Source organism: Eublepharis macularius, chromosome 6, assembly GCF_028583425.1.
Source record: "Eublepharis macularius isolate TG4126 chromosome 6, MPM_Emac_v1.0, whole genome shotgun sequence".
Taxonomy (NCBI): domain Eukaryota; kingdom Metazoa; phylum Chordata; class Lepidosauria; order Squamata; family Eublepharidae; genus Eublepharis; species Eublepharis macularius.
Genome location: NC_072795.1, coordinates 131,102,044 through 131,121,512, shown reverse-complemented (window position 1 = coordinate 131,121,512; position 19,469 = coordinate 131,102,044). Strand labels below are relative to the sequence as shown.

At 45.2% G+C, this 19,469-nt stretch overlaps 1 protein-coding gene across 7 annotated transcripts in view; it reads right to left on the bottom strand.

The window, feature by feature from the left end:
* Window positions 1-352: 352 nt before the first annotated feature.
* Window positions 353-19,469, bottom strand: part of FGFR3 (fibroblast growth factor receptor 3) — a 104,516-nt gene continuing 85,399 nt past the window's right edge. For all 7 annotated transcript variants that reach the window (XM_054982503.1, XM_054982504.1, XM_054982505.1 and 4 more), the window contains 5 exons: window positions 17,592-17,714; window positions 8,433-8,503; window positions 6,286-6,423; window positions 3,753-3,858; window positions 353-3,107 (listed from right to left, as the gene is read on the bottom strand). In XM_054982503.1, coding sequence (XP_054838478.1) covers window positions 2,946-3,107; window positions 3,753-3,858; window positions 6,286-6,423; window positions 8,433-8,503; window positions 17,592-17,714 — 600 coding nt within the window. In that variant the 3' untranslated portion in view covers window positions 353-2,945. The remainder of the gene's footprint in view (window positions 3,108-3,752; window positions 3,859-6,285; window positions 6,424-8,432; window positions 8,504-17,591; window positions 17,715-19,469) is intronic.

Genomic DNA, 19,469 nt, shown 5'->3' with positions numbered 1-19,469 from the left:
TGTCATGATAAGCTTTGTTCATCTGAGCAAAGCCTTTAGAAAGTGCCACCATGCAACTGGGTAAGATTAGGACTTCAGAAATATTCCTCTTACGTATTCTGTTTGTGCTTTCCCTTTCGTAAATAGCCAGCATGCTGGACTAGGATATGGGAGGCCCAGATTCACGCAGCGAACTTCCCACTCCGCCAGGGAAGCTTGTTGGGTGATCTTGGGCCAGTCACACACTCTTAGCCTAACCTACCTCACAAAGTTGTTGTGAGGATAAGAGAACAGCTTAAACCATTTTGGGTCCTAACTGGGGAGAAAGGTGGTGGGGAAGGTATAAATGAAGTTACATAAATAAATAGATAAATAAAATTTGAAAGCAAAGTTTTATTCTTAAATGAACTCCAATACAGGGAGAGGAGAAATTGCATTCAATTATCCTTTATATATATTTTTTGCCAGAAAAACAAATGCAAAATAAACAGAAAAATAAACTTTATTTCACACCTTCCACAGTTGCACTGTCAAGCAAATAAAATACAGCAACTAGAAGACATTAAATCTTTTTTTTTTTTACTGCTGGTGTAACAAGCCACACAATTGAGATTTTGATGAGCAGCTTCTTGGTTCAAAGAATAAAATTTTAAAATCCTGGCTATAAAAGTTATATGAGAACTGCATAAGAAATGTTAATGTAAGAATAATTTGCAACCAATACTTCTTTATAAAAACTCAATAAATTATATATATATATATATATAAATGTGTGTGTGGGTTTGTGCAGCACATGCGCACATACATTTATAATATCGAATTAACTTAGGCACGCATTTGTACATAATTCTGGATAGAAATAGCAATTTTCAGATTCTCGGAATGTACTCAAATAACAGACATGGTAAGAAAAATATCAGAATTATCTCAGAAAGTTTTTTTTTCAAAGAACGCCTCTTTGACACTTCTAAACTATAAATTAAGTATATTGATAAAAACCCTTATGGTGTTTAAAAAGTCAACCCAACACTGGAATGGGGGTCACGGCAACCCTTTCATTCTGATAAAATAACTGATCAGTAGAGGAAAGAGAAAAGACCACTTGAGGCCACTACACCAAGATGCAGTAAGAACTGAAAGCTTCTTCCGAACACAATTCCCTTAGTCCTCTTACCCTCAATAAATTCAGGACATAGAATGGAGTACTTTGATAGAACTTACTGGGCACATAAAACCAAAGAATAATTTTCTAGCCTGAAGCTGGCATTCTTCCAAAGAAAATGCAGGCCTCAAAAAACTGCACAAACCAGCCCTGCCATCAAACTTAAATATTATTTTACTGAGTTATAATTTCTCCAACATAAAACACAAGTGGACTGGCAAGAGAAAAGTTCAACTGTACACTCATCATTTCCAGTGAATATTCAGTTCTTGTTGCATATTTATTAACCACAAAGAATACTTGCATTTAAAAAAATGGAAAAAAGGCACTCACGCCACCTTAATGCACAATGGTAAAGGTGACAGAAGTTTTCTTGGCACTTACACAGAAGTTAAAATAATTTCTGCTGCCATTTGTTCAGACTTTTCCGCTAATGTATTGTAGGCTGAATTTTCACTGCAATCTAGAATTAACTTTCCTTTGTTAAAAAAAGAATACACAGCATTGAATATTGTTAAGTGATTGTACAGCTAGCTATACATTCTCTTAATATTTCCTGTAAACTCAAAAGAAAAAAAAATCTTGATTAATATATCTTCTCCCACTTTCAATAAGTTAAAACTTCGAATGGCAAAAAAATTAATGTATACATTAATGCTAAACCATTTAAACCAAACAGATGTTAATATCTATAAATAATTTTACAAATATACATCACATTACTATATAATTTAAAAAAACAGGCAAGGTATAAAGAAAATCTCTTTGCCCAAATCAGTATATCCTAGATTAGGAGGCTTCGTACTGGCAGAATCTCTCTTTCGGTCTTGCTGTCAGCTGCATTAACATTATAGACTCCTATACACACACACTCACACTCATATTTATAGTTATATACACAATTCTAGTGAATAAACCTTTTTGATATGTAAAGACGATTGCCTACAGGTACCCGTAATCACTTCCTCCTAGTATTGGTTGGTAGGTGGGGAAATCAGTAGATTTCAAGGGATCTTTTGTGGGGACCTTTTAGGCCCCAAATCCTGCAGTTTTCTAAACAGTGGCAGATATAAACATAGGAGCTAGCCAAGATTTGAGTCCCGTTTATGAATTTTGAACAATTACCCTGGAAGAATTTAGAGTTAACCACAAAATGCTGGTATACAAAAACATTCCACCCCCATTTACTAAGCCCTGAAAAGCCCTAATACTTCGCACTTTCCCACCTGCATATTTTCATTTATTCCATTCCTGCCTCTAGCGCAAGAATTGGCTCTTCTCTGCCATGTGAAAACCAAAGCAACTTTTAAAAGATGAATGTTTTGCCGAAGTGACTAACTTCAGAATGGCTGTAACGTCCCTCCTAAACTGACAGCGAATATATTGAAAATTCGACTTATACAAGTGTATGAATCCCTGCAAGCAACGTGGCTTTTGATCTCCACCAAAAAGGTTCATGTACTCATTGCATAATGAAAAGAAGGCTACATTCTTCACAAACATTACTTGTAAAAGGCAGACAAACAATTTCCCCCTTCTTTCTCCCCTAGCGCAGGCACAGAAAGGCGACTAAGGCACTCAGGCTAGAGCCTGAAGGCTCAGCAGCCATTAGGACATAGCACTCCATTTGCTTGAAGACAACTCTCTTGGCAAAAGAGAAATGGCTTCTTCAGGACAAACCATGCTTCTTCACTATTTTAATAACACAACCGGAGAATATGTGCTCAATGGCTCCTTGGGGCTTGTTCCTGGCCTCACCAAAGGATACATTCAAGAGTCTCTTTTTTCCCAGATTTGTTTGTCATCATGTTAGGATGGTGCCATTTGCTTGCTGTTTTGGTGGGCAGGGCTCATCGGTCAGAAGATCATGATCGAAGACAGAGTCGTCTCCTGAAGAGCAGGCACTGGGTGTGTCCTGGCCAACGGGGGAATACTGCTCAAAAGGCACCGATAGGTCAAGATACTCCTGTAAGAACAAGTAGATGGTCGATAGAGAGGAAGGCGACAACTCGCTAACATTGCAGGAGTGATACCTAATTCCCATTCTATTAAGGTAGATCTCGAAATTCCACCTATAGATTAACTTCTTTGCCTATGATCGTGTTTGTTCCACAAAGAGAACACTGGTATTCCTAGTTAAACAATTTCCAAACAAAACAAAACATAAATCAATTGGCACCTTTAATACTAACGAAGTTTATTTCAACATAAAACTTTTGTGAGTCAGATCTGACAATGAGATCCCCAGTGTTAGGATGGTGCAATTTAATGACAGAATGCCAAGTCTTATATGAACCCGAAGATCATCAAAGGTCTCTATGCATTATGGAACAGATTCCCAGCTGCCAATTTTCACTTCCCACTATGTCCCATTTATAGTTCATTAGAAGCAAAAAACGAACAACTGAAAACGTTAAAACTCTATTTTTTGTCTATGCCGGTGTATGCTGTTGTGGGCCACAGTTTCCTTTGTGTTTGATTCATGCAGCCTACAGTATTGTGAAGTCTTGGCAGAAGTGAGAGTTAAGCATCAGCAAAAATTTTAGGTAAGAGTTATCAAGTCCAAAGCAGAGCCTAGTCCCTTCCCAGTGAGAACAGAAGATATACTCACGTCAGTTGAGGTCACTATTAAGATTCTATCCAGGTCTTCAACTAGCTGCTTAAAAGTGGGCCTCTGCGAAGGCACTGCATGCCAACATTCCCTCATGATCATGTACCTGTGGGGAGGGGAGGAGATACAGAATCCTGAAGAGTTTTTATTTGTAAAGTATACGGAGAGGCTTTAGTGGCACTGGTGGACAATCTTCATTTAAGCCGGTGTGGTGTAGTGGCTAGAGTGCTGAACCCTGGTTCGAATTCCCACTCTGCCATGGAAGCTCACTAGGTGACCTCAGGCCTGTCACAAACTCTCACCCTAACCTACTTCACAGGGTTTGTTGTGAAGAAAAATGGAAGGACAGGAGAAGTCCCGTTAGGCAGGGTATAAATGAAGAAAAATAGAAATAAATTAAAACCTGGACAGGGGGACATGGGCTGAATCCCACACCCTCGGAGCGTCCCGGCGTTGCGCTAAATGTTTGCTAAACACACGGAAGTATAGCATCTTTCTCGCACAATTTCTAAATCGCGCTAGAAATATGCTGCACTTCCAGGTGTTTAGCGAACATTTAGCGCAACGCCGGGACACTCCGCGGGTGTGTGGATTCAGCCATGGTTGCTTCTGTCAGTGGCTGTTGATACAGCTCACCTCATTGGCTGGACTGTACAGCTAGTGTTAAGGGACTAGCCCTTTGGTGGTTTTGCTCTTCTTCTTTTAATCAGACACAAGGAGTTTCCACCAGAGGAGCAGAATCAACTGAGTAGGATTTCTCCTGTGCGGTGCCATGGGGTGCTATTCTCTCATCTATGCTAGTGCTGCTACTACTACTACTACTAATAATAATAATAATAACAACATTCGATTTATATACCGCCCTTCAGGATGAATTAACACCCACTCAGAGCAGTTTACAAAGTATGTTGTTATTATCCCCACAACAAAACACCTTGTGAGGTGGGTGGGGCTGAGAGAGCTAGAAGCTGCGACTGACCCAAGGTCACCCAGCTGGCTTCAAGTGGAGGAGTGGGGAATCAAACTCAGTTCTCCAGATTAGAGTCCTGTGCTCTTAACCACTACAACAAACTATTAGAAAAGCAAGTTAAGGTAGCCGCAAAAAATGTTTTCTACAACCTCACTCTAGCCTAGAAGATGGCTTCTTACTTCGAAATGGCTGACCTGGCCACCTGGATCCATGTTATGGTAACTTCAAGGCTTGACTATTGTAATGCTCTATACATTGGTCTCCCATCTAAGTTAACTAGGAGGCTCCAATTAGTGCAAAATGCTGCGGCACAACTGCTATCAGGAGTGAGCAGGCGCATGAACATCACTCCCATCCTGCAGTCACTCCACTGACTCCCTCTCCATTACCAGGTGTCAGTCTCTGGCAGTTGGGTCCCTTCAAGTTCTCCACAGTTAACACACATGTGTTCCAGTTGTAGGGAGGGGTCTCAGATGCTTCGCTAATGAGTTGAGGACTACAGACTTCACCACTATGCTCCCTTACGTACTATCTGTTGCTTTAAATATATGCTCCTATGAGCTACCTGTGCTTCATATTGTCTCATGTCAGCCCTTGAATTGCTTATGTTCTGTTTCAGCATTTCTTCAACTCTGTATTGGATTCTTGCTAATCTTATGTCTTTGCAAACGTGTATTTATTTACCATATAGCACTGTTTATGAAAAGGCCCTTGATATTGACTGTACTAATCTCGCATTGCGTAATTTGCCTTGAGTCTCAGTGAGAAAGGCAGGCTATAAATGACATTAAATAAATAAAGGAAGGACGGATGGACAGAGAAAGAAAGAAAGAAAGAAAGAAAGAAAGAAAGAAAGAAAGAAAGAAAGAAAGAAATGAAATGAACGAACAAACGAAATGAACGAACGAACGGATTCACTATCACCCAATACTTCAAGGCTGGGTATTATGAATAGTGCAGATGAAACTCAACTCTATATTTCATCATCCCAGCTTCCAGATGTGTCCATCTTGGCTCTGAACTAGTGCTCTGAAGCTGTGGTGTGGTAACTAAGGCAAAACAAGTTGAAGCTGAATCCAGACAAGACTGAGGCAAGGCTGGTCAGGAAGGCACATGCTTTGGAATGTCTTGGATGGAGCGCAGTTGGTATTTGCAGAGCAGGTTAAGAGCTTGGGGTTACTCACGGACCAAGCCTTGTTGCTTAAGAAGCAGGGTGATGTAGTCGCCAAGAGAGCCTCTTTGCTAGTTACATTTGGTTTGCCAACGCTCCCCTCTCTCAGACTCAGCTGACCCGGCCACACTAATCTATACTATTATAAACTTCAGGGTTGGATTACTGTAATGTGCTCTACGTTGGGCTGCCCTTGGAGCAAGCAAGCACCTTCACAGCAGGAGAATTCACAGACAGAGATGGCTAAGCGTTAGTCAACAGAAGCGGAACGACAGATGGTCACAGATACTTAGACATACAGACGGCAAAGAAACTACAGCAAAAGACCAAGCCCTTTTCATTCTCCCACGCCTCCCAAGACTGCTGATACTTCCCCATTACTCGCAACTTACAAATCATGAGTACAGTTGGCTGGTTTGTCCATCCGATGGCCTTCCTTTAAGAGTTTAAACAGTTCTTCAACTGGAATTCCTGGGTACGGAGACCCTCCTAAAGTAAAGATCTCCCAAAGCAGCACTCCAAAAGACCATCTGGGAACCAAAAGAAGATTTACAATCCCATGAATTTTGGACACACAAAGTGAAAGGGGCCTGCTTGTTTCTGTGCGGCCGTCCGTCTTTAAGAATAAAAAGCAGAGTCCATCCCTTTCTCCGTGGCACACGCAACTGATAGGAAAAAGCTCGGAATCTCAAAACTGGGTGATTGTGGGAATGGCAGCACCAAACAGAGAACTGGAGCCTCCTTCCCACATTGGTTCCAGAATCCCACCCACTCCCCCATACGATAATAACAGAACCTATTATTGTCTGTTTGTGGCAGACACTTATCAGAAAACAGCGTTCCGAGTCTCAAAATTGGCCCCAGCTTCTGGATGATGATGGGAGCTGTGGTGCCGAAAATGAGGGGAGCATTTGGCAGAGATTAGTCCCAGAACACCTCTTTCCTCTTTGCAATGGAAGCAAAGGCGAGAAGCCAGACAGGAGCAGGCAGTACAGACAGGGAGGGTGGAAAATATCCCCTCCTTTACAAAACAAAGTGGGTTTAACAACTTCCCTGAGATATCCAAGCCTATGCGGTGTAGCATAGAGTGTCAGACTAGGATCTAAAATACTCATGTTCGAATCCCCAATCTGCCACAGAAGCTTACAGGGTAACATTGGAACAGTCATGGTCTCTTAAACGCTGGGGCCCAAGCTCTGCTCATGACCTGAGTTTGATCCTGGCGGAAGCTGGGTTCAAGTAGCCGGCTCAAGGTTGACTCAGCCTTCCAACCTTCTGAGGTCGGTAAAATGAGTACCCAGTTTCCTGGGAGTAAAGTGAAGATGACTGGGGGAGGCAAAGGCAAACCACCTCGTAAAAAGTCTGCCAAGAAAACATTGGGATGCGACGTCCCCCCCATGGGTCAGTAATGACTTGGTGCTTGCACAGGGGACTACCTTTGCCTTTTTTTTACTGTCAGGATAAAATGAAGGACACGACACCAATGTGAGCTACTTTGGGTCCACGTTAAGAAAGGAAGCACAGATAGGGATGGTGGAAAAATCTCCTCCTTTACAAAAGAAGAGGGGTTTAGAACTCCCCTGGCATATCAGAGCCTGTGTGTATACAACGGTTAGAATGCTGGACTGTGATCAAGGAAATCCAATTCAAATCCCCACTCTGCCACAGAAGGCTGCTAGCTAAACTGGGTCCAGACACACGTTCTCCATTTAGCATACCTCACAAGATTGTGGTGAGAAGAGAATAATACAAAAGTTGGTTTAGGTCCCCCTTGTGGAGAAAGGCAGGGCATGACTTTCGTTACCAAAATCTCTAATTCTCAACACGATCCCAGGTGCAGATACTTAAATTCCCAGATTGGGGCCGTGATGAATTAGGGGGAGATGTTTCTCCCAAATTAACCCCCATGTTTGCAGAGAGTTTGGAGAGAGAGAAAGACTGGGACAGAGGATGGGGGGGGGAGAAGTAGAGAAAACAAAAGTGGGAGAATGAGACGCATCCCCCCTGCAAGATCTTTGAGGATCACTACTTAGAAATCTAATTTTGGCTACAGTTTGCAAAAAAGGGTGATTGCGCTTGCTGTTGCTTCATGCAGTACTGCTACAACTCTTTTTGCAGGAGGTAGAATTGCTCGTTCAGTATTCAAACTACTGTTGTTAAATATCCTGAGCACAGCAAACTATGGGATTGGTGAGTGGAGCAAGCAACATCTGGTAGCTAATAAAGTCATCAATATCATAACTCATTGGTCATCTTTAAGAGGCACTAGCAAACCTCCGCGGAACCAGTTCAACAGAAATTCTGGGCATCAAGTCTGAAAACAATATTACTATGCAATTCAACAGCTGTCCTCCCCTCTATTACCCTTCACTGTTTGAGAAGACTTTCATGAGCTCTAGTGAACAGAACAAGTCTATTACTGTACAGACTGACATTTGCACGATTCCATTTGCGTATGACACTGCAATTGTTTTCACAGATCTCCACACGTTGCTTTAAAAAACCACTTCTATTGTTAAAAGCTATGGGTAATGCTTACACATCACTCTGATGAGTGTAGACCCGATCAAACAATGCTTCTGGTGCCATCCATTTCACAGGAAGCCGACCCTGTAATTAGAGAGATAAAAAGGAAATCTTCATCAGCAATTTCACTCAGCCACTCTGGCACCACCTGAACCTTAGTTTACAGTCTGAAATTTTTCATTACTGGCCGGGTCAAACAGATGGAATTGTTACATAAACTCACAATGACTGTGAGTAAATGGATTATACCATCTGGCCATGCAGTCCACAAAAAGGATCCCATAAACTTCTTCAGTCTAGAAGGATATCATCACCTTGGGTGATTAATACCAACACCCACAGTACCTCCCCAGTCAATGGATCACAAGAAAATGCCTTCAATTCTTTGTTGTCGCCACTGCCATTCCTCTCCTCATCCTTGAAATAGGCACCCATGATGGCAAAGAGCAGTAACAGTGCTTCTTGGACCTCCAAAACCCTTTTGACAAAGGACCTCACCAAAAGCTCCTGAATACCTTTATCACCTATGTGATAAGAGATCGGGTCTTCTCATCGATTAGATATTGGCAGGGCTTTTTTTCTGGGAAAAGAGGTGGTGGAACTCAGTGGGTTGCCCTCGGAGAAAATGGTCACATGGCTGGTGGCCCCGCCCCCTGATCTCCAGACAAAGGGGAGTTTAGATTGCCCTCTGTGCTGCTTGGCGGCGCAGAGGTCAATCTCAACTCCCCTCTGTCTGGAGATCAGGGGGTGGGGTCACCAGCCATGTGATCATTTTCAAGAGGTTCCGGAACTCTGTTCCACCGCGTTCCAGCTGAAAAAAAGCCCTAGATATTGGTACAAACCACAGAAAGCAGATGGTAGGAGTAGATGGACAGTTCTCACAATGCGGGAGCAGCGGGGAGACAGAGTAAGCAGTGGGGTTCCACAGAGATAGCAACTGGCATTGGTGTTATTTAATTAAAGTAATCTCATTCATCTCCCATGCGGGACTGCACGAAGACACAATGATGAAAACATGGGTGCACTTACGAGTGTTCTGTGAAGCACAAACAGGAACTGCATATGCACAGGTCTGCTGTGGACATTATAAAAGACTCTGACGGTGCAAGGCATGCTCCCACCATTTGGTGCTGTTTCCCTCCCTAAGTGGCTATAAAAAGGAGGAAGTCCCCCCACAAGCCTTTTTAGTAAGGCAGCTGCTAGAGAACTGGATCCAAAGGGAATCCCAGAAGAGCTCTCAAAGAGTAAGAGAACAAGGAAGCCGGAAGAAAAGGGTTACCTTATTTTACCTTCGACAGTGGATACAGCAGTAAGATTTTATGTAAACGTTAGCGTCTTATGAGGAAAAAGGCTGGTCTAGATTACTGTATTTTCTAGTGTTGTAATTTTATATTTTTAATGTATATATATGTACTCTTAGATTTTTTAGAACTGCATTATGGATATGGATAGTGGGTTTTGTATATTTGCATAAATTTATTATTTATTTTAAAAAGAGCTCAAAGAACACTGAACGAACACTCATTACAGGGAAGCGCGGCAATATTTTCTCCTTGTGTCTTCTGCACAGGTCCACATGGAACGTGAGTGAGCTTAATTTCGAGGGGTACTGAGGGAGAGAGCGAGCGAGCGAGCGACACTTCCACCCCAGTGCCTGACAGGCCACCCTCACTCCCTTCTCAGGCAAACAACTCTCAAGCAAGCGAGGCCCATCCAGGGCACAGAAGCTAGGGAGGAAGTCGCCTTGGTGAGGGAACCCATTCATCCCAGCAGGAATCCCTTGCGGCTCCTCAATTCCCTCTTACACGCCTTTCCCTTTGGCTGGCTGCCATCACTCCTTGACCCCATGAAAGGAAGCTCTGAATGGCTGAATCTTGCTTACTGTCCTGGTCAATGTAACGGCCCCCAGAAAGGCAGTCTTGGCAGAAAGGAGTTGCAGGGAACAGGCAGTTAAAAGCTAAAAAAGGTTTACCGATGATTTGGAGACTACCAAGAATAATCTCCGCAAAGGGTGCGGGGTAGAGGTTGGCCAACTCTTTGAGGGGAGTTTTAGATGCTTCCTGAGCAAAGAGAAACTTCCTGTGAAAGGGGGCACAGGCTGCTGAAATAGCCACCAAGCGGTTTTTGATGGGAGACTGCACAGAAGGCACAACAATGAACAAGTTGGGTGACGAAACCAAATTATTCAGGATTGTGAGGATCTCTCTGTAACAATTTCAAGTAAATGGGTGCATGTGCCTTTAAATGCTTGGTGTGAGATAGGTGACGAGTGAGGGGTGAAAGAGAGGGATGAGTGAGTGAGATGATTGGTTGATGACTGAGAGCGGGACCACAAGTGACAAAAGGCACAGGTTGGACACTAGTCAGCTTCCCTCAAGTTTTGATGGGAAAGGTAGGCGTCCTGGTCTTGCAGCTTGGCTCTCCAACTGCTATCGAATGGACTTTTCAACTGTCACTTGCCCAACATTCCGCCAAGCTGCCTACATTTCCCATCAAAACTTGAGGGAAGCTGGCAAGTGTCCAACCTGTGTCAGGAGTCACTTGTAGTTTGGCCCTGAGAGTGTGGGCGGAGTGAACTGCAGTTTAGACTGAGAGCGGAGAAAGAACATTCAGTCAGAGAAAGAGGGGCAAGCTGTGTGCTGCCTGAGCAGGTTTAAGCATTATTGAGAGAAAAATAACCTGTGAGGAAACCTGAACTGAGTATGTTTGTGAAAGAACACTCAGTCAGGGAAAGAGAGGCCAGCCGTGTGCTGCCCGAGCAGTTTTAAGCATTTCTGTGAGAGAAATATTGAGTCAGAAGAAAGCAGGCAAGCTGTGTGCCGCCTGAGTAACTTTAAGCACGTCTGTGAGAGAAATATTGAGTCAGAGAAAGAGGCTGTGTGTGAAGCCTTAGAAGAGATCTGTGTGAATGAGTTTATAGGAAGTAACTTTAAGAACCGACAACTACGTTTATGAAACCCATATGCGTCTTGAAAAAATAAAAGTTTATTTTGTTTTTGTTCTCTCTCAGAGTAGTTGTCGTTGCTATATCCCATTCCTATCCTCAGGGCCACACAGAACCACGAAGGAGCCTGATGCTTAGGCACGTTACCAAAGGGAAAATTTAAAAAAAAATCTTGGAATATAATATTCCTGGTGGCAACAATCTACCCAGAGGGTGTAAGGGAAAGATTAAAGGCAAAATCTACCCAAGAGAAGAAAAGGGTCGTAACACTCTCCAAACTGCGTGAGTGGATGACCATATGACAAAGGAAGTTAAGTGTAAAATGATGCGCTCCTGACTTTACATATATACTGAAGAAGCTAGACCCAGCCATGATGGAGCAGAAAACAGATCTTGGAGTTGTGCTGGATCACCTGATGAGGATCACACACACACACATACACACACACACACTTTACCTTCTAACTCACAAAGATGTAAAATAGACTCCAGAATTTATACTTTTACGTCTTGTGGGAGAGGGATTACTTCCAAGAAGCGTTAAGAGCTGTTATCCAGTTGCACTGCACTTGTTTTTTTCCCCTTCTAGTAGAATATTGGGGTGCTCTCTTAGCTTCTGAGAAGTTGTTACTAGGTAAACTTTTCTTAAGGTTTTTACTGTAGGCAAGGTGTAGGTCCTATTTTTTTCAAAAAGTATCGCACACACTCTATTTATCAAATATTATTTAACCGTGTTCAAAGTGCAATGTGCTTCTAATAAATAGTACAAAATACATCCACTTTCAGTAGTCAATGGCTGTAATAGCGTTGACAGAAATGGCATCCGTCAGTGGAAACAGGAGGTACGTTTGGTGCATGACTGAAAGTTACAATGATATAATTGCCCTTGAAAAAGCCCTGCGAGCAAAACAAACGTGGCTAGCAGTTTGTTGGGCAGAGCCTTCACTGGGAGCATCCAGCATCTTGACATCTACTCGGAAACCTGAGGAAATAAGAAATTGCTATTACAGCCAGGGCTCATTTTGAGGGGGAACGTGCAGGAGCGCAGTTCTGGTAGTTCCCCAAAGAGGTCACGTGACAGATGGCCCCGCCCACCTGACTCTCAGCCATTTTGGGCCCATTTCGGCCTGGATTGGGGCCGAAATGGCCTGGATCGGGCCTCTGATAGGTGGTGGATCATTCTCCTGCTCAGCAGTGGCCCCATCATGACCATTTTGGGCCTGTTTTCAGCCATTTTCAGCCCCTTTTTGCTATTTTGGGCCCAATTTTGGCCCTGAATGGCCAGACTGGGTTCAAAACAGCCAGGATAGGTGTTGTCGGGGGTGTGGCATATGCAAATCAGTTATGCTAATGACACACTTCTGACGATGGCAAGGGGCATGGCATATGCGGATGAGTTATGCTAATGTTATGCTAATGAGTTCAGCTCTTTTTCTACGAACTGACCCCTGATTACAGCCATTGACTACTGAAAGACTATTGACCATTGAATTAGAATCTGGGAGCTACGGGAAGAAGTAGCAAGGAATGACCATTGTAATCTACTTGGATTGAGTTTAACCTCAAGCTTTTATGCAATGGATGAATTGGTGGAAATTTATTGGATGTATTTCGTACTATTTATTAGAAGCACTTTGCAGTATGAACAATAATATTTGATAAATAGAATGTGTGGAAAAAATTTTTCCTAGTAGCATAGCAGCATTATCTCCTCTAGACGAGCCTCTGGGTTGAGTACCTATTTTTAAAAAAACCAAATTAACTTTCAGCGTAGGGATCAACAGCGGCCTGTGAAGGCACAAGGGTTTAGGCGTTGCAACTTCCTGTCAAACAGATAAATAGGGCTCCATCGTTTAAAAAAAGATTAGCTAGACTGCTCACCTAATTGCTCTTGGTCTATTGGCTTCAGCGGAGTCACGCCAGGCATTTTAGAAAAGACGTGTTTGTAGAGCCGTAGGCTGACCTGTAGTAGTCTGGGTTACAAGAAGGAAGTTGCTGGATTCTCGAAGAAGAATCAAGCTTCTCGCTAGTGCAGTTTGGGTTAATGCCGCATAACCTAAATAAGACTTTTTAGTAAGAGAACATTTTTCCATGTCTAGGTGAAACTCACAATAATTAGCCAGCTTTTAGAGTGGGCACTCAGTTGCGTGTGTGTGTGTGTTTTAAATAAAAAAAAACTTTTATATTTGGCTAGATGTGAAAATCAAATGTGGCAGGGTTGGAAAAATCTGTGTTAGTGAGAGTAGTGTAGGTCAGCCAGGCTGAGAAGTCCAGGGAGGCCTTGAGCGGAAGGCAAACATGAAAACTATGAGGGGAGCGGAAGGGAAGAGCTGTGGCACTCCCTCCACCTATGCAGCAGAGGCCCGGCTCGGCTGATCACAGCAAGAGAGCTCGAAGGGTCCGCTTTCCTGAGGCAGCTGCAGGAGTGCCGTCTCCACAGGTGCCTGAGACAGCATCTGGCACAGGGCAGGGACTCGCTGCTGAAGCTCCTCCTCTTCCAGCTGTTGAGACACCACAGCAGGAGGAGGAGCATGAGAAGTCCTTTGGGGTAGGCTTGGGGGACACGAGTCTTCCAGTCCTCGAGCTCAACCCCAGGGACCCAGGGGATGTTGGAGGAGAGAATCACCACCGGTGAGCCTTCCCCAGTTTCCTCTGAGGCCAGCAGCAGGCCTCTGAAGGAGAGGTAGGAGGAGCGGATGGAGGCAGAAGAGGAAGCGATGGAGGAAGTGCTCCCAGGATACTGCCATCTCACCCCCTTCACCCTCAGCCATCTCCTTCTGCCTCCCCCTCCCAGACAAAGTGCGTCTGCCCCGAGAGCTTCACAGGAGATGGCTCCACGGGTGCCCATGGTTCCAGGGCAGCATGGGCCCTCCATCTGGGAGCACTTTCAGAAGACAGAGGACACTCACTACGCACGGTGCCAGCTATGTAGGGCCCAGACCAGCTGAGGGGAAATACTGGCTCGTCTCTTGACTAGCGGGCTCAGAAACTCCTTCAAGCACCACTAGATGATGCTTCTTCAGGCCAGGAGGAAAGGCTGGTGCTACAGGACTGCCAGCAAGACAAGAAGGGGGCGTCCCGCAGCCATCTCTGGTGCTTTCCCCCCCAGGTCCCCTGTAGGGAAGGAATACCAAGCAGCTCTAATGGAGATGTTTGGCGGCGCTGGCACAAACGTGCCAGGAAGGATAATCCAGAGGGCAGAGAACAGGGCCACTCGCCTCAACAGCAGAATGATTGCTCTACACGGATGTCCCTTTCCCATGGTTGTGGATGTCAGCTTCCTCAGGCTGCTCCAAGAAGTCTGTCCTTGGTACGCAACCCCTGCTCCCACCGTACTGGGCAGGGCCATGGTGCCCTCCCTTTACAGGGCTGCAAAGAAACATGTGTAGGCACAATTGCCCTGTGCGGCTGGAAGAATTGTCCACTTCACATCTGACACTAGTCACACCATGGGTACCTCTCACTGACAGCAACAACCTCCCAGGTGGGGATGGGACAAGGAGAGGTGGAGGGCTGCCGGGCCAGCTACTGCAAGGCTTTGTTCCATGCCAAGGCTCTCAATGAGGTGCATCTCTGCAACCATTGAGGAAATGAGAAAAGTGGGTTAGCAGGGACAACACCAGGAGATACATGGTGACCGATAGTGGCAATACCATCTTGGCAGTGAAAGTGGGCCTTGATCACATGCATTTTGTGGCCCACAAACTTCCATTCATGGTGAGGGATTCTGAGGATCCCAGACTGGACACTGCAGTTCATGAGCTCCAGTGTCTCATGAGGAGATGCTGGCACATTAAAGCCCACTTCTAGCACTGTGTGAAAGGTACTCATCAAATGCACCAGAAGCACGTCTGGGCAGGCTTGCCAGAACATTGCCCGACAGACGATGTTAGCACTCACTGGAACTCCACCCAAGCCACGCTTGAGCGTTTGGCGGAGCAGCAAGCCAACCTCACAATGTGGCTCTTAGAGAGCGACGCTTGGAGGGGGAAGATTCGGTTCAGCCGAGAGGACTGGCTGACCATCCCCCAGACTGTGGAGGCCCTTTCAGGAGGTCACAGTCTCATCTGACATGGCAACCCCAGGCGTGATCATTCCTCTGCTCCCGTTGCTTCAGAGAAAGATGGCCTCCCTTGTGGCCCCAGGCCCCAGACACGCTAGCATTGTTCCAGCGGTGCGTGTGCTCATGAGAAGGCTGCAGGACAGCATCGAGTCCCAACTGCAACCTCTCTCCAAGAACAAGTTGCCTATGTTGGAAATCATGTACAACCCACGCATCGAGGGCAGGCTCACCGAGTGTGCTGGGAAGCTCATCAGCTTGACAGACAAGCTCTGTGGGTGGGTGCTGTGGGATCAGGCCAGGAGGGGAGGAGGGGGAGACCAGCTCTGCTGTCACCTGTGCCTCCCCTTCTCAGAAGTGATCCCCCATAGCCAGTACCTGTAAGTCCAGGGAGATGGTGGCCATTGGGGAGGTACTCGGCCCCTCTGGAAATGTGAGGCGTGTAAGACATGATGTGGTGGAGGCAACAGTTAGGGACTACTTTTCAGAGCCCTGCAAGTTGTGCACCATCTGTCCTCCAAGCTATTGAGCCAAAGAAGAGGCGGCCTGGCTAGACCTCCGTCTCGTGGCTCAAAGGGTCCTCTCGTGCCCTCCAACAAGCAAGCAGTGTAAGCATGTCTTCTCCCATGCAGGTGACACAGTCAGCCTTCATCGCACTTGCCTGGTCCCATGGAGAGTTAAGCAGTTGGTCTTCCTAAAATCAACTTGCTCCTTTTCAATTTCCCAGCTCTGGACTTTCAGAGTGAGTGAAGTGAACATAGACTGAGCCTGCATCCTCTGTCAGTCTGTGTTGGGGAGCTAGGGATAAGTGTTCTTCCCAGAGTTAACGTGGGTAGAAAATGAGCAAGACACTTCATCCAGTTGGCATACCCTATGAAACACACGTTCCAGCTTGGAATCTCACTCTCACCAAACATACACACACACCAGCCCAGCCGGCACACGCCTTAGACCCTGGCACAATTTTGTGCAGGAATTGGAATGCATTTATTTACGTATTTGTAGTCTGCCTTTCTCACTGAGATCGAAGGTGGATTACACACTGCAAGGGAATACAATATAATCAATCGCTAGGACATTCGCTGAGCAAAATACAACGTGACCAGCAGCTAGGACAGTCAATGAAAGTAGATGCAATAGGGCATGGGAGCAAAAAATCTGACAACTAACACAAAGCTGAACACAGAGATTAGACCTTCCTGAAATAAAGCCTAAATAATTAATATGACATCTTCAGCAACTTGGAGCTACCCAGTAGGAGCATATCTCATCAGCAGACAGTTCACAACAGCCTAGTCTATAGTCCCTGTCTCTTATCAAGGCATCTCTGAGCTAATTCTTATGACGCAGCCCTATAATCTGACTAGAAAGCCCTCCTGAATAATTCAGTTTTGCAGCTGAGCGGCACCAAAAATGTGCTTTTGCCACTGGAACAGGACGACTCAGAGAGCTATTAGGGGAAAGAGAGAGAGAGAGACCACGCTGCCAATGCCAGTGTTTTAAAACCAAAGCCAAACTCACAGAGGCAGGCACCCAAAACAAAACTAGTGAATGCTGTTGTGTGGACCTCGTGTGCAGGGCTAGTGATGAAGGGCAGTTTCTGCAGCTCTGTCTTGAGGCTCTTCTGAGCCAGTGAAGGCTGCGCACAACAGAGAGAGGAGAATGTGGATTGCCCAAAATTACCCCTCCCTCTCACTTTCTGAGGCCCTCTTTGGGAGAATTCACGGATCTTCTTCCAAGAAACAGACTAGATTAAGAATACTTCTCAGGTGAGTCAACCTTGTAGCTCAAGGAGCTCCTGCTCAGAAAATTACACTTCGATCCATGATCTGTTTCGAAAGCTCAATTTAATCTCCATTTTTGTCAGGACTGTTTTTTCCTGAAAGCCCGACAATTTTAGAGTTCTTACTCTTGTGTTTTATTTCTTGCCTGTCCCCATAGGCTGGCTGGGCTAGAAGATGCCGGAATGTGCATGCCGAAATCTATGGGCACCACTTAAAATTCAACAGGCATTCTGCGTTCAGAGAATTATGAACGTGGAAGTAAAACCAATTTGCTTGGTCATCTTTTTCCTACGAAGGAGAACAATCTTTAAGAAGTGGTTTCTTCCCAAGATGGCAAAATTCTCGGGAGGCAAGAATGCTCTCACTTGGGAATTGCATACTCACATTGGTTGTTTTCTTGTAATAATCGATGTTGTGAACATCTCTAGCAAGGCCAAAATCAGCAATTTTCATGACATTATCTTCAGTGACTAAGACATTTCGAGCTGCCAAGTCCCGATGAATACACTGAAAAAGGAGGTACAAATCAACAAGTGACGAGAATGTGAGCTAACAGCCAGGATGTAACAAGGACACAGAGCGTAGTACACTGCCTTGTCATATACGCCGGTGGTACCAAACGGTCCTCAGCAATATTGTTACACCATGGAGCTCTCACATCTTTGCAGCAGCAGCAGCTCAGCATGTGTCCATCATGGCTAATCAGCAGCATGCATGCACACATACTCGCTAGTTGCTGGCACAAAGCAAAAGGAAATATAAGGCTTCTGAAGCAAATATGAGATCAATCTGAATTAAGTATTCCGTAGTTACAATACATTGTGCATGGGGGGGGGGGTGTTGGTGGTTACAACAGCGTAACTCCAGAATATGCTGAGTCAGCTTCCAGGGCACTTACACCCCCACCAGGACTGCATTGCCCATTGGTATCCCAATTTTATTCAGGATTCTCTAAAGTACCGGATAATACCGAATGGGCAATTATTCGGTATATATTCAATATACCAATACCGAATCACACACCATTAAGTCCCAACACTGAGACTGCATGTGGCCTGAAGAAGTTGGGCAACTTCCTTCTGTAGAAAAGCAAAGGGTGTGTTCCAGGACAACATCTGCCTAGTTTTAGGGAACATTCTGCAAGACAGAAGTTTGTGAAGAAGGCTTCAGCACAAGAATCTCATTCATGTTTGCTAGTCACAATCATGACTGGGTACCTCCTTAGTTCCTTCAAAAATATGGAGCAGAACCACGGTGCAACAAGTAGTGTTACATGCTCCCCACTTCTCCCAGTGGTGTACAATCTGGGTCCGGAAACTGAGAAGAAAGCCAGATTTTTTGCCAATCCAGCTAAATCCAGCTTTATGAGATCAAATTAGAAAATCCCGGATCCAATCCAGGAACTCGGATCATGATCCCCAGATAAATCTGGGCTAATCCAGGAAACACATCTTCAGCCTCTTGGCTGGGTGTTTTCCTGTCTTCTCCCACGTTTTTTGTCCATGAGGGGAGGAGGCAAAAGCAGGAGGGAGGGAGGAATGAGGCAGGGAGGGGCGAGTAAGTGTCCGATCCATGCAGGAGCTCTCCTTATCTGCCTGCCTTCTGTGAGTGACACTGGTTCAGTAGGGCTAATTTGCAGGAGTGTCCTTTGCTTCAGTTTGGTTTGGGTGGAATTATCTGTTTTGATATGATTCTCTGGTTTGATGTTGGTCCCCTTGTTTCACTTTAGTTCTGGGGGATTCCATTCCCTTGCTTCAGTTTGGTTCTGTTGGACTTTCTCTGTGTTGAAGTTGCATTTGGGACTGGCCAGTAGCAATCTTGTCCCTGCGTGTTTCTGCCTGCAAGCCATCTTGGAAATTTTCCCACCATAGGAAACAGCGGAGAGTGGCTGTGGGCAGCTTGCTCAAGGAGCACTTGTGGCGGGGGGGAGGCAGAGGGGCTTCAGTTTGGTTTTGTTGGGCTTTCTGTGTATTGAGCTTCCGTTTGGGAGTGTGCCGTGGCACTGGCAGCCTTGGCCTAGAGTGTTTCTGCAGTGGGAGTCTCAGCGTTGACTTTTCCCCCCATAGGAAGCAACGGAGAGTGGCTCGGGGCACCTTGTTCAGGGGCCCACAGAACTGGACCCCGGGGTTCAATCTTCCGGAAATTTGGGGGGTTCTTAGAGAACAATCAGGAGTTCGTTCTCTGCAAATTTGGTGGTGTTTGCTTGAAAAATGACTCCCCACCCCGCCCCAATAGTTTCCCCATAGAAAATAATGGCCAAAT